Genomic DNA, 13,121 nt, shown 5'->3' on the forward strand with positions numbered 1-13,121 from the left:
AGGTTAGACGACAGTGTGTGCGCGCCGTAAATTCAATTCTGAGGACCTTGTTCTCAACCAGGGATGGGATTAGTCTTCCAGGAACATCTGGCAATGTCTAGAGACAAATTTGGTTTTCCCAGCTGGGGAAGGTGCTGCTGGCATCGAGTGGGTAGAGGTCAGGGATGCTGCTAACCATCTTACAATTCACAAGACAGTCCCCACAATAAAGAATTCTCCAGCCCCCAAATGTCAGTAGTGCCAAGGCTGAGAAACTCTGATCTGAGCCTAGGAGATTATTCTCAGGATTTCCCTTTGCAGTCAATTGGGATGGAATTGCATTTTTAGGCAAAACCAGTGATTCAAATAATTTTCAATGTTTTACAGGATTCTTAGAGAAAAACAATGATCTCCTCTACAGACATCTGAAAGAAGTAAGTCTGGAATTTAACTATATGTATTTCTGATGGTATCACCCATGACACTGATTTGGGGGTAGATTTGGCCTTCTGGATTTTTCTGTTCAATGCATTATGTTAGAACTCCATCATGTCGGGCGCCGGGGTGGCTAAGTCGGTTAAGCGGCTGCCTTCGGCTCAGGTCATGATCCCAGGGTCCTGGGATCGAGTCCCACATCGGGCTCCCTGCTCAGCGGAGAGCCTGCTTCTCCCTCTCCCTCTGCCTGCCTCTCTGCCTACTTGTACTTTCTATCTCTATGTCAAATAAATAAATAAAATCTTTAAAAAAAAAAAAAAAAAAAGAACTCCATCATGTCATGCCCAGAACAGATATTCAAGATCATCTGTATGATATGCCCTTGATTCAAGAATGTGTGTTGGCCGTGCTGTGTGCTGGGCTAGTTCTGGGCAGTGCTCATTCTCATGGGGCTTACCATGGGGGCGGGAGTGGCCAAGAATATATATGTACAGTTGACCCTTGAACAACATGACCCTGCCAATCCCCTGTGCAGTCAAAAATCCACGTGTAACTTTTAACTCTCCCAAAACTTAACTACCAGTGGCCTACTGTTGACCGGAAGCCTTGCTGATACATAAACAGTCGATGAACACATATTTTGTATGTTCTGTATTATATACTATATACTGTGTTCTTACAATGAAATAAGCTAGAGAAAAGAGAATATTATTAAGAAAGTCCTAAGAAAAATACATTTACAGTCCTGTACTGTAAAAAAAAAAAAAAATATCTGTGTATAAGGGGATCCACATGATTCAAACCCATTTTGTTCAAGGGTCAACTGTACACGAATAAGTTACCCATTGGTGAGCAGTGCTACAAAGAAAGTAAGGAAACACGATTGAGAGGGATATTTTTAATTTAGTTTAGGAGATCAGAGAAAACACCCCTATGGAGGTGACTTTGGCTGAAACCTGAGTGAGAATGGTATTGGCTGTGGAAAGATCGGGCTGACTCCAGATTGCAGGACCGGTATGTGCAAAGGCCCTGAGGCCCAGATGAGTTCAGTGTGTGTTCAGTGAGGGGTATAATGTTAGGAGAGGGGACTGAGCCCAGCAGGGTCAGGTCCCCAGGGAGGAGCAGAGATTTTTTTATTCTGGTGCAGTGGGAATATACCGGGGTAGCATGAACAGAGGATGAGAAAACTGAGACCGAGAAGTCTCGACTTGCTCAAGGTCACATCATGAAGCAGAGCTGGAGCTGAGATTAGCCCCTGAGGCTGCCACTGCATGTCCCAGTCTCCTTCCATATTCCTCACTGATCAGAAAAACCTTGGGTGTTTTGAAGCCTTACTTTGTATTGAAACAGTTACCTATTTTATAAAAATTGGGTTTTAGTTAATTAGCTTGGTCTACAAAAAGCTTAAATGTAGGGAGACCTTTGCAGAGTGAACACACAGACTGTTCATTTCAGGAGTACCTTCTGGCCTTTCCCCATCTTTCTCTGCCCAATCTCTGGGCTTCAGGATAGAGAGCTATTCCTAACTTTGGATCTCTGCTCTAGGCTGAGTGTTGGCCCCACCTCTTCCCAACGGGGGGTTCTTGAGCAGATTTCCCCATTGGTGGGGTGGGTCTGGTGGTGCCTCCCTCCCAGAGTTGTGAATGACACGGGAGTGGAAGGGCCCGGCTGACCCAGGGAACGCAGTGCCAGGCTCTAGGCTTTGCCTCTGCACACCACGCCCATGCCCTTCACAAACCCACCCACGGAGGGTGCTCCCCGTGGAAAACTCTCAGAGTCTGTCACTTCACCAGCCAGGGTTGACGCTCCTCGCCCTTTCTTTTGACTTCAAGATGGGTCGTTTCTAATGTGTTCACTCCTGTTCACAAATTGCCCTTTCATGCCATCATTAAGTGCAGAATTAGAGTGGAATAAACGTATTTTTTTTTATAGGTTAACTGGAGAGGCAGGGTTTTTTTTTTTAAGATTTTATTTATTTATTTGAGAGAGAGCAAGAGCAAGAGCACAAGCGGGCGGAGAAGCAGAGGGAGAGGGAGAAGCAGGCTCCCCAGTGAGCAGGGAGCCCGACGCGGGGCTCAATCCCAGGACCCTGAGATCATGACCTAAGCCCGAGCCGAAGGCAGACGCTTAACCGACCGAGCCACCCAGGTGCCCCTAAACAATTTTTTTTTTTTAATTTAAAGAAACATTGAATTGTGGTAAAATGCATGTACCATAAATTTACCGTCTCAACTGTTTTAAAATGTGCATTTCAGTAGCATTAAGCACCGTCCTCCAGGATCCTTTTCGTCTTGGAAAACTGAAACTCTGCCCCCGTTTAAAACACTAACTCCCCGTTCCTCCTCCCTCAGCCCCTGCAGCCACCACCTTACTTCCCGTCTCTCTGAATTTGATTCCTCTAGGAACCTCATGTAAGTGGGGTCATACAGTATTTGTCCTTCTGTGTCTCATTTCTGTCCCTTAGCATAAGGTCCTCAGTTTCATCCATGTCCCCACACGTGTCACAATTTTCCTCCTTCTTAAAGGTCAAATGATATTTCATTGTGTGGATATAAAGAAAAGAATTTTAGTGTCGAATTAATTGTTTTTTAATTAAAGATTTTTGGGGCACCTGGGTGGCTCAGTCAGTTGAGTGTCCTCCTCTTGATTTCGGCTCAGGTCATGATCTCAGGGTCATGAGATTGAACCCTGAGTTGGGCTCCACGCCGAGCATGGAGCCTGCTTAAGATTCTCTCTCTTCCTCTCCCTTTGCCCATCCCCACTCTCTCTCAAATCTTTTAAAAATATAAATTAAAGATTTTTGGTAATGCAGATTATTTTGAGAATGTGTGCACAGGGGGGAAAAATCAAACTGCCCTAAAGCTGGTGTCCTTGACCCCATGTCACCAACACTCTCTCCTGAGAGCCAGCTGTTCTAGGCATTTGATTGTGTATCTTTCCAGGGATGGTACAGACCAAGAGGTGTATGTATCTCCCTCTTTTTCCTTTCTCTTTATACAATAATCACACACTGTACATGTGGTCCTCATCTTATTTTGTTCTTTTTTTTTTTTTTTTTTTTTTACTTAACACCGTATCTTGGAGATCATTCTTCAAGAGCTGGTTCTTTCTCTAGCAGCTGGACTAGGAACAGAGATAGCTTCACTGTGTCAGAGGAAAAACAATCCGATGGCCTCACCTTATAGACAGAGCAGTGGATCTAGTATTTAAACATTTCCTTCCATGTTTGTCTTTTTTCCCATCTTGTTCAAGTGCTCCCAAAGCAAATGGCTCTGGGCTGTTGTGCGCACTTAACGCAAGTTTCCTGAACACAGCTTAGGGACTTCTGAAGCAGTGAATGCGGAGCTCATTTCCTTTACTTGCAGGTGCTGTGCAGGTCCAAAAACCGCATCCTGAAGGAATGCTTCCTGGTGGCCGAGTTAGAAAACCGGAGAAGGCCACCAACGGTGAGTGGGGGCGGAAATGCCCATGCGGAATTGGAAAGGTGGTAAAAATCAGCCAGAGGGTGCAATGATTCTCAGTTACCTGTACATTTTAAATTGTCCTTCCTTTTTCTGAAAGTGTCACTCTCTAACACATACTACTAAATATATATTTTCCGAGTGTAGCAACCAGAGTGTTTATTTGCAGACACTCACTGAGCGCCCACTGTGTGTCAGGCACTTTGCGGGGGCACGAGATTTAGCAATAACGGAATGGATGAGGTCCCTGTTCTCATGGGGCGTATAATCTAGTGGGAGAGAGTATAGGAAAACACCGTCAAAGAAAGAAGGAACTTAGCACAAATGTCAAAAAGAAGGAACTTAGCACAAGGAAATGGGAGGCCGATGGGCGTAATGGTCTCAATGGCAATACTGACTCCCACGAGGTGCTCACCACGTATTTGCTGAGTAAGGAAAGCACCCTGGACAGGTGCTTGTCCAGCCTCTGCTTGACCAGCCTGAGCTTGCACTTATCAGGCCAGAACACCCAAAACCTCCTCTTAGTGGGCAAGATGGTAACGGGTAGGGCAGTATGTCGGGGGCTGGGATCTAAAGAGCTGGAGTCTTGTGCCCTAGCCAATTTTCTCTGTATTTACTGGGAGAAGCAATATCTACCTAGCTCATTCTCTCTCTCTGAAGGTGGGGACTCAGTTCAAAAACAGCCTGAGCAGCCTTCTGGAAATCCTCATCTCTAAGGAACCTTCGTACATCCGTTGCATCAAGCCCAATGAGAGGAAAGAACCCAGTGAGTCGTGAATCATTCTGAACACTGAGCTCAGGGAAATGAGGCTGGGAGGAAAGCCCAGATGGCAGTGGGTTAAAATCCTTAAAAAAAAAAAAAAAAAACCCCACAGCCTTGCTCCATGTCCTTTGTACATGAATTCTTTTCATTTTTAAATAATAGAAGGCAAATGAATAGGGAGGGAGAGTTTTTCTGATGGTCCTGAGTGAGCATTGCTCAGAGCCTGGCCAGTTTCAGGAGCAACACAGCTGAGTCATACAGATGTCAGAGGTGAGGGGAGCAGTGTTGTTTCTCTCCAGCCAGGGAACGGTCTTCCGAGAAGGTCTATGACTTGGGCATCTTCCAAGCTCATGCGGTACAACACTGTTGTATGGAAGGCAGGCAGGAAGAGCAAATGAATGAAGCAGACTGGATGTAAGGCAATAGGGAGTGGAGGGGACTGTGGCAAACTGCAAAGGGCACATGCTGTCCAAAGGGGCAGCCCTCTTCCCTTCCAACCAGTTGTTGCCATGTGGAACTCTAGCCCAGAATGGCCAGATATCATGGTTTTTTAAAGAGAAACCAGAAATCCAGATTTTCCTGTAAAATTCCCCCCCATTAAAACACACACACAAACACACACACAATTAGGACCTGACAAAATTTGCCCGTGGCCAGATCCAGCCCACGGATGGTCAGCTTGCAGCCTGTGGTCTGTCTTGGTTGAAACAGAGCCATGGGGTCCTTTACTGTCACTCTCCCTTCTGTGTTTCTAAAGACAAGTTTGACGACTTGCTCATAAGGCATCAGATCAAGTACCTGGGACTGATGGAGCACCTTCGGGTGAGACGGGCAGGCTTTGCATACCGGCGGAAATACGAGCATTTCTTGCAAAGGTAACGTTTGTTTTGTTGATCCTAAGCTGGTCCAGTCAAAAACCTACTGTGTGGGGAGTCTCTGGGTGTGGCCATGAATCAAAGGCCCTCCCCCAGGGAACTCAGTTGGGTTCTTCTGTAACTGTGATGAACACTAGCATTTTGGAGAATAAGAAGCTGACTCAGTTTACCTCCTTCCCTTCAGCCCCCAAGCCTGTATCTTCTTGGAGTCCAGGAAGCGCAAGGCTGATGCATAGGCTGGTCATGAGGGGGCAGACGTGGGCAGCACACCGCTTGAGTCTGTACATAGTTGCAGAGGACCCTCTTCATGGTGATTGTGGGTGCTGGATTAGTGCCAGCAGTCTGGGAGCGATCCTGTCAGCCTCATGGGCTATCCGGAGAAGCAAGTGTAGTGGGGAACATGGGCATTGAAGCCACACAAACCTGGGTGGGAATCCCCATCTGGTCTCTTCTAGCCATGACCTATTTCCTTATGGGTAACGTAGAGATTAAATTGTCTGCTCTTGGGGAGTTCATCAGGATTTAATGATATAACCCACCGCCACCCAAATTGCTTGTGCACTAATACTTCATTGGTGATGGGCTGTATGTGAATTGTGCAAAAAAAATCAACACATTCTCGCACCCCCAAGGGAAGCATAATGGTTATTTTTGAAGGTCGACATGGTTGAATGTTGGCAATTTCATATTTCAACCTGATTACTAGGCTTCTTTGGAACTACAGCTTTATAAAAATCGTGTACATGAGCTTACATTTTTCATCTAATTTCTTGTATTTTGCAATTTATGTCAAGATTCTGCCTTTTGAAACTTGAGCATTTCCTAGCAGCTCTTATTTTTAGCCCCTGATTTAGTGATCTCAGATCCTTCTTTACAAGGATCATGCTGGTTTTTCTCCCATGAGTCTCATGTCTTGGTAAGTGCTATCTGCTTATTTGCATTTATTAAGTAATAATCTATTTCCTTACTGTTATTTTTATTTAGCTTCTAAGTTAGTTAACATATAGTGCAATATTGGTTTCTGGAGTAGAATTCAGTGATTCATCACTTACGTACAACACCCAGTGCTCATCACAACAAGTGCCCTCCTTAATCCCCATCCCCCATCTAGCCCATCCCCCACCCACATCCCTCCATCAACCCTCAGTTCTCTGTCGTCAGGAATCTCTTATGGCTTGTTTCCCTCTCTCCTTTTTTTCTTCTCCCCCTTCCCATATGTTCATCTGTTTTCTTTCTTAAATTACACATGTGAGGGGTGCCTGGGTGGCTCAGCCGTTAAGCGTCTGCCTTTGGCTCAGTTCATGGTCCCAGGGTCCTGGGATCGAGCCCCGCATCAGGCTCCCTGCTCGGCGGGAAGCCTGCTTCTCCTTCTCACACTCTCCCTGCTTGTGTTCCCTCTCTCGCTGTGTCTCTCTCTGTCAAGTAAATAAAATCTTAAAAAAAAATAACAGGTGAGATCATATGGTATTTGTCTTTCTCCGACTGACTTATTTTACTTAGCATAATACACTCTAGTTCTATCCACGTCCTTGCAAATGGCACGATTTCATTCTTTTTGTTGGCTGTGTAGTATTCCATTGTATGTATATACCACATCTTCTTTATCCATTCATCTGTTGATGGACATTTGGGCTCTTCCCATAGTTTGGCTATTGTTGATAATGCTGCTATAAACATCGGGGTGCACGTGACCCTTCAAATCTGTATTTTTATCTCCTTTGGGTAAATACCCAGTAGTGTGATTGCTGGATCATAGGGTAGTTCTCTTTTTAGCTTTTTGAGGAACCTCCATACTGTTCTCCAGCCTCACTGTTATGTTAATGATTTATATACCTGCTGATACCCTTTAGCTATAACCCCCTTATCTCCTTACCACCCCAGCCCCAACCCTAAGCAACCACTAACATACTTCCTGTCCCTAGAATAGATTTCCCTATTCTGGAAATTTCATATGCATGGAATCATACAGTACGTAGCCTTTTGTGACTGGTTTCTGTCACTTTGCAGTGTTTTCAAGGTTCATCTCTGTGGTAGCATGTCAGTATTTCATTCCATTTTAGGGCCGAATCATACTCCGTTGTGTGGATAGACCACATTTTATATATCAGTTGATGGGCATTGGGGTGGTTTCCACTCGGGGCTATTATGAATAATGCTGCTAGGAACATGCGTGTGGACATGTGTTTTTATGTTGGGGGAAGGCGTATACCCAGGAGTAGATTACTAGGTCATATGATAACTCAGCGTTTAACTGGTTGAGGAACTACCAGCCTATTTGCCTTTTTTTTTTTAACGTACCTCCCTTGCACCCCGTTTTTGCTTGTCAGCTATTAGTTCATTTTTTTCCCCACATATTCATTTCTTCTGAATCTGACTTCCGGTGGAGATGGCCAGAATTAATAGCCACTGCCCACCCCACCCCACCCCCAGCACATGCGCAGGGCATGTTCCCATTTTTCTGCAGTTTTTGCACTTCATACATCTTTTTTCTACTTTGTCGTCATCTGAGGCTCATTGACTCTGTTGGTAAATACTAGCAAGGTGGGAACTGGGCAGACTGCAGGACCAGCTAGGAGGGCCGGCATGGCCGCAGGTCATGGAGGGGCTGGAGATGCTCAGGGCTGTGCACCCTGCCTGGCACTGCTTCCCTTGATCAGGAAGCAACTGCATCTCAGAGCTGAAATGTCCCTGTCCCTCTACCTGTGGGTGTTGAAGACATCTCCCCATTCCCCCCCTTGTCTGTCTGCCCCATGTCTGGACAGCTTTGATGGTGTGTGCTAGTGATGAGCGTGGACTGGCCAGGTGGGAACAGGGCCTGAGGTCGTACTGTGGTCCCTGGGGTAGGCATGCACCTGCGCCTTGGTGTGTGTGCCTGGACCGAGAGAGGTCATCGTGGAAGAACATGGGATACTTAATGTCTGTCTTCATTCGGGCTGCTGTAACAAAGTACCATAGCCTGGGTGGCTTATAAACAACGGAGAAGTACTTCTCACAGTTTTGGAGGCTGGAAATCCGAGATCAAGATACCAGCATGATCGTGTCCTGGGGAGAACCCTCTCTGGGTTGCATGCAGACTGCCCTTCTCTTGGGTAGGTGGAAAGAGGGCGAGGAAGCTCTCTGGGATCTCTCTTATATAAGAGCACTGACCCCATTCATGGGAGCTCCAGCCTCACGACCTCATCACCTCCCAAAAGGCCCTCACCCCCTAATACCATCATGTGGTGGGTTAGGAGTTCAGCCTGTGAGTTTAGGATGAGGAGACGACATAGACATTCATTCCATGACAATGCCCTTAGTGGACTTTTTCATAAAGTATAGTTCCAGGAAAATAAACATGTTTTTAACAGTTTAAAATTTTAAAATAGAACAAACCACATCACAGTATTAAGGGTAAGAAGCACAGTAGGAACACCGTAGCTAACATTTGTGGAAGTCTTGGACTGTGCCCAGTACTCTCCATGGATTATCTCACTTCGACCTCATGACGGCCACACGAGGAAGGTCTTGTTACTTGCTCACGTTGCAGAGGTGAGGACGCGAAGTGACTTGTCCAGCTCCTGAGCTGGACTTGACCCCAGGCAGTGTGGACCCGATCCAGTGGCTCCAGGGTGTCTAGCTTCTAGCCTTTAGTACATAGGCACTTTGAATTCTGCATTCTCTTATTTCATTATGTTACAGACCATATGGGTTTTTTTTTTATGGTGACTACATCCTAGAAATACATGCTGAAATCAGGATCTTAAGTCATCACTGGATCCAAGTCCGTCATTACTTACCAGGCATGGCACCTTTTCTTCCTGTGCTGACCCATGTTTATTTTATCCATTCATTCATCAGCAGACGGACATTTGGGTTGTTTCTACCTTTTGTCTATGATGAATAATGACACTGTGACGCTGCAAGCGTTCATGTATGAGCTTGTGTTTAGACGTCTGGTTTCATGTCTCTGCGTATATACTTAGGAGTGGAATGGAGTTTCTTGGGTGGAGAGTCTGATGATGTCATTGTTCCATGAAGACAGGCCAGACCCACCCTACTGAAACGGTTTCCCCCTTTTATCTTTCTTGCCAAGTGTATATTTTTGCATTCAAGGAAGTTGGTGTAACAAGTCCGCTAGATTGTGCTGAGTGACTGGCATGTCATAGCTGAGCAAAGCTGACCTCTGGCAGGGGGTGGGGGGCGAGTGTCAGGTCCGATGGCTTTCTAGAGGGCCTCTCCTCTCTGCAGGTACAAGTCCCTGTGCCCAGACACCTGGCCACACTGGCATGGACCCCCAGCCGAGGGCGTGGAACGGCTAATCCAGTACATCGGCTACGCACCGGAAGAGTACAAGTTAGGGAGGTAAGCGGCCAGGAAATCCCCGTTCAAAAGTTCTGTAAAGGAAAAACTCCTGTGTGTGCCTGCTCTCAGTACTTTGCTCACACCGAGAACATTCCACAATACTTCTGAGAGTAGCTGGGTGTCCTACACTTCAATTCTGACACTTTCCACCCCTGGAAGTGTCAGATGCGCAAGATAAGGACTCAGTCCCACAGGACTGTCTATCTCCCACTTCAGATGCCAATTGCAAGTCCCCACTGTCACCTGGGCTTCTGATGGCCGACTGGATATCTATTGGAGGTTCCCAGGACCCCCTCTTTGGGTTTGACGGATTTGCTAGAGAGACTCACAGAACTCAAGACGTTTTACTTACTGGATCACCGGCTTATTACACAAGGATAGAACTCAGGAACAGCCAGATGAAAGAGATGCCTAGGGCGGGGTATAGGCAAAAAGCACAGAGCTTCCATGCTCTCTCCGGGTGCACCCAGAACATCAAACCATGTCCTTTTTGGGGTTTTATGGGAGCTTCATTACACGGCATGGTTGATAAAACCATTGGCCGTTTGGTCATCACTTCAACCCCCAGCCCCTCTCCCCTACCTGGAGGTGGGGCTGAAAGTTCTGAGCCTCTCATTTCAAGATTGGTTCCCCTGACAACCAGCCCCCATCCTTAGGTTATCCAGGGGACTTGGCGGACATCACCTCCTTTGCATAAACTCAGGTGTGGTGTGGTCGAAAGGGATCTGTTATAAGTAGCAAGACACCCATTTCACTTTCATCACTTTGAAACTATCTCAGGAACAAAGTCCAAATATTATAACAAAAGGTGCCCCTAGTGCTCTAATTATAAGGGTTTGGGGAGCTATGGCTCTAGAATGGGACAAAGACAAAATACGTATTTCTTATTATGAATCACAGCATCACAAGCTCCAGGTGGTTGGAAGGATGTTGGAGGAGATGAAGTTAGGAAGGAACCCTGTTTTCTGAAGCTGACCGAGGGCTGGGTTGCACCTCTTTGCCTGCAAAATGAGTTTGCCTGGTCGTCTTATTGTTCAAATGCACGCAGGACCTCTCAGAGGGGGTTTTAGGACTTAAAGTGTTGTGAAAGTTCCTGTGGCATCCCGGAAGGTGGTGTTCCAGAACTGTGAGCACATCACTATAGCTGTAGCTGTCTAGGAGCAGGAGAACTTTAGTACACGTTGATAGCATTGAGGCAAACTCTGTGGGGTGAACTGGGAAGATTTTAGTCTGTCCTGTTAGTCATTTTGGTCAGGGTTGATGCGGTCATAAGGAACAGTGCCCCAGGATGTAGAGGGGGCATTCCCAGGCTGCAGAAAATTTCTGCCTTCGAATCCATCAGTGGAATTTGCCTGCCAACCCCTAACTCCCACTTGTCTATAGCCCTCTGTGGCCACCCTGGTCCTTTTCCATCCTTACACTTCTGTCCCGGGCCCTGCTTCAAGAATTAATTACATTTGCAAGCCAGATCCCCGAGGGGATCCTGAGGGAGGCCGACCACGGAGGTCATAGGTGGTCATAGGTGGTATCTGTCCCGATTCCGTAATCTGGGATGGGGCTGTGGGATCACGCGGCATGAGGCACTGCTGCCCCCTGGTGGCTTCCCTGGGAAGTTTCCCTCACAGGGTGGGTAAGCCAGGCAGGAAGTGATGGACATCGATAATTATTTTTCTTAAGATTTTATTTATTTATTTGACAGAGACACAGCAAGAGAGGGAACACAAGCAGGGGGAGTGGGAGAGGGAGAAGCAGGCTTCCTACAGAGCAGGGAGCCCGATGTGGAGCTCGATCCCAGGACCTTGGGATCATGACCTGAGCCGAAGGCAGACGCTTAATGACTGAGCCACCCAGGCGCCCGAGGACATTGATGATTGATCTTTGCTGGTCGATGGGATCTTCTTTATAATTAGACTCCTATTCCTTGTCATCAATTTTCAAAGCCCAGGGAAGTAACGTCAGGTTAAATCGGTGTCCTAGTTTCTTGAGGCTGGTTAACAAAGGACCACAGACTGGCTGGCTTAAAACAACAGGAACGTACTCTCTCACGGTTAGTTCTCAAGGCTTGACGTCCAAAATCAAGGTGTCGGCGGGCTCTGTGGGAGGATCCTTCCTTGCCTTTTCCAGCTTTTGCTGACTCCTGACATTCCTTGGCTTGTGGCCCTGTCCCTCCAGTCTCTGCCCCGTGTTCACATGAACTTCCCTGTGTGTGTGTATCCCTTTCTGTCTCTTATAGGCACACGCTCATTGGGTTTAGGTCACCCCCAATTCCGTACAATCTCCTCTCAGTCCCTATCTTTTTTTTTTAAGATTTTTTTTTTTTTTTTTAATTCATGAGAGACAGAGCGAGAGAGAAAGGCAGAGGGAGAAACAGGCTCCCAAGGAGCAGGGAGCCCGATGCAGGACTCAATCCCAGGACCCTGAGATCATGACCTGAACCGAAGGCAGACGCTTAACCATCTGGGCCACCCAGGCGCCCCTCTCAGTCCCTATCTTGATGATGTCTGCAAAGACCCTATTTCCTAATAAGATCACATTCTGAGGCTCCAGGGGGAGGGAATACTACTGAAACCAGTGCAGGATTAACCAACCAAGTTAATCATTACAACAAATCTCTCTTTTCACTTCTAGAACCAAAATATTCATTCGTTTCCCCAGAACTCTGTTTGCCACCGAAGATGCCTTTGAATTTAGTAAACATCAATTAGGTATGATTTTCTCTGTCCTGACTTCAGTAGAATGTGAAACGAACCAGTTTAGCTTGGGAGACGCCTTACACGTGGTATCCGATACAGTGTCAGAAGCGCTGGCTTTGGGAACCCAAAAAAGGATACGGGGTTATAAGACACATGGGGATGTATGCCTTAATGCCTGTTTGGAGGGCAGTCATGGATGCGCCCAGACACTTAAACACTGGATTTGTGTCCCAGTTCTCGTTAGGACCCAACTCTTGTGCTTCACCAGGGCCTAAGCTTTGAAAACTTCATTCGTACGGGTATCTGATGTTGGAAGGTATCGCTTCGAAGCCTACAGCCGGGGGCAGGGGGTGGGGGGGTGTGAACAGTCAAGGGGGAAAGTTATGGGGTGGGGGTAGGGGAGTGCAAAATCTTTTTTAAGCTACTGGAGGGGGGTGGGACTTCTCCCTTGGAATCTCAACTGCTTTGTTGAGACCTACCCTGTTGAGTGATGAGTGCTTGCTGCATATTAAGTCCTCTGCACTCAGGACCTCGGTGTGTTCTTTTTTTTTTTTTTTTTTTAAAGATTTTATTT

The 13,121-nt window shown here is 46.7% G+C and overlaps 1 protein-coding gene across 1 annotated transcript in view; it reads left to right on the plus strand.

Annotated features, from left to right (window-relative positions):
• Positions 1 to 13,121, plus strand: part of MYO1H (myosin IH) — a 46,438-nt gene that overhangs the window by 23,153 nt on the left and 10,164 nt on the right. The window contains exons 15-20 of the mRNA XM_021703469.2: positions 367 to 413; positions 3,780 to 3,860; positions 4,536 to 4,641; positions 5,396 to 5,513; positions 9,741 to 9,854; positions 12,483 to 12,559. Coding sequence (XP_021559144.1) covers positions 367 to 413; positions 3,780 to 3,860; positions 4,536 to 4,641; positions 5,396 to 5,513; positions 9,741 to 9,854; positions 12,483 to 12,559 — 543 coding nt within the window. The remainder of the gene's footprint in view (positions 1 to 366; positions 414 to 3,779; positions 3,861 to 4,535; positions 4,642 to 5,395; positions 5,514 to 9,740; positions 9,855 to 12,482; positions 12,560 to 13,121) is intronic.

Source organism: Neomonachus schauinslandi, chromosome 14 (genome assembly GCF_002201575.2).
Source record: "Neomonachus schauinslandi chromosome 14, ASM220157v2, whole genome shotgun sequence".
Lineage (NCBI taxonomy): Eukaryota > Metazoa > Chordata > Mammalia > Carnivora > Phocidae > Neomonachus > Neomonachus schauinslandi.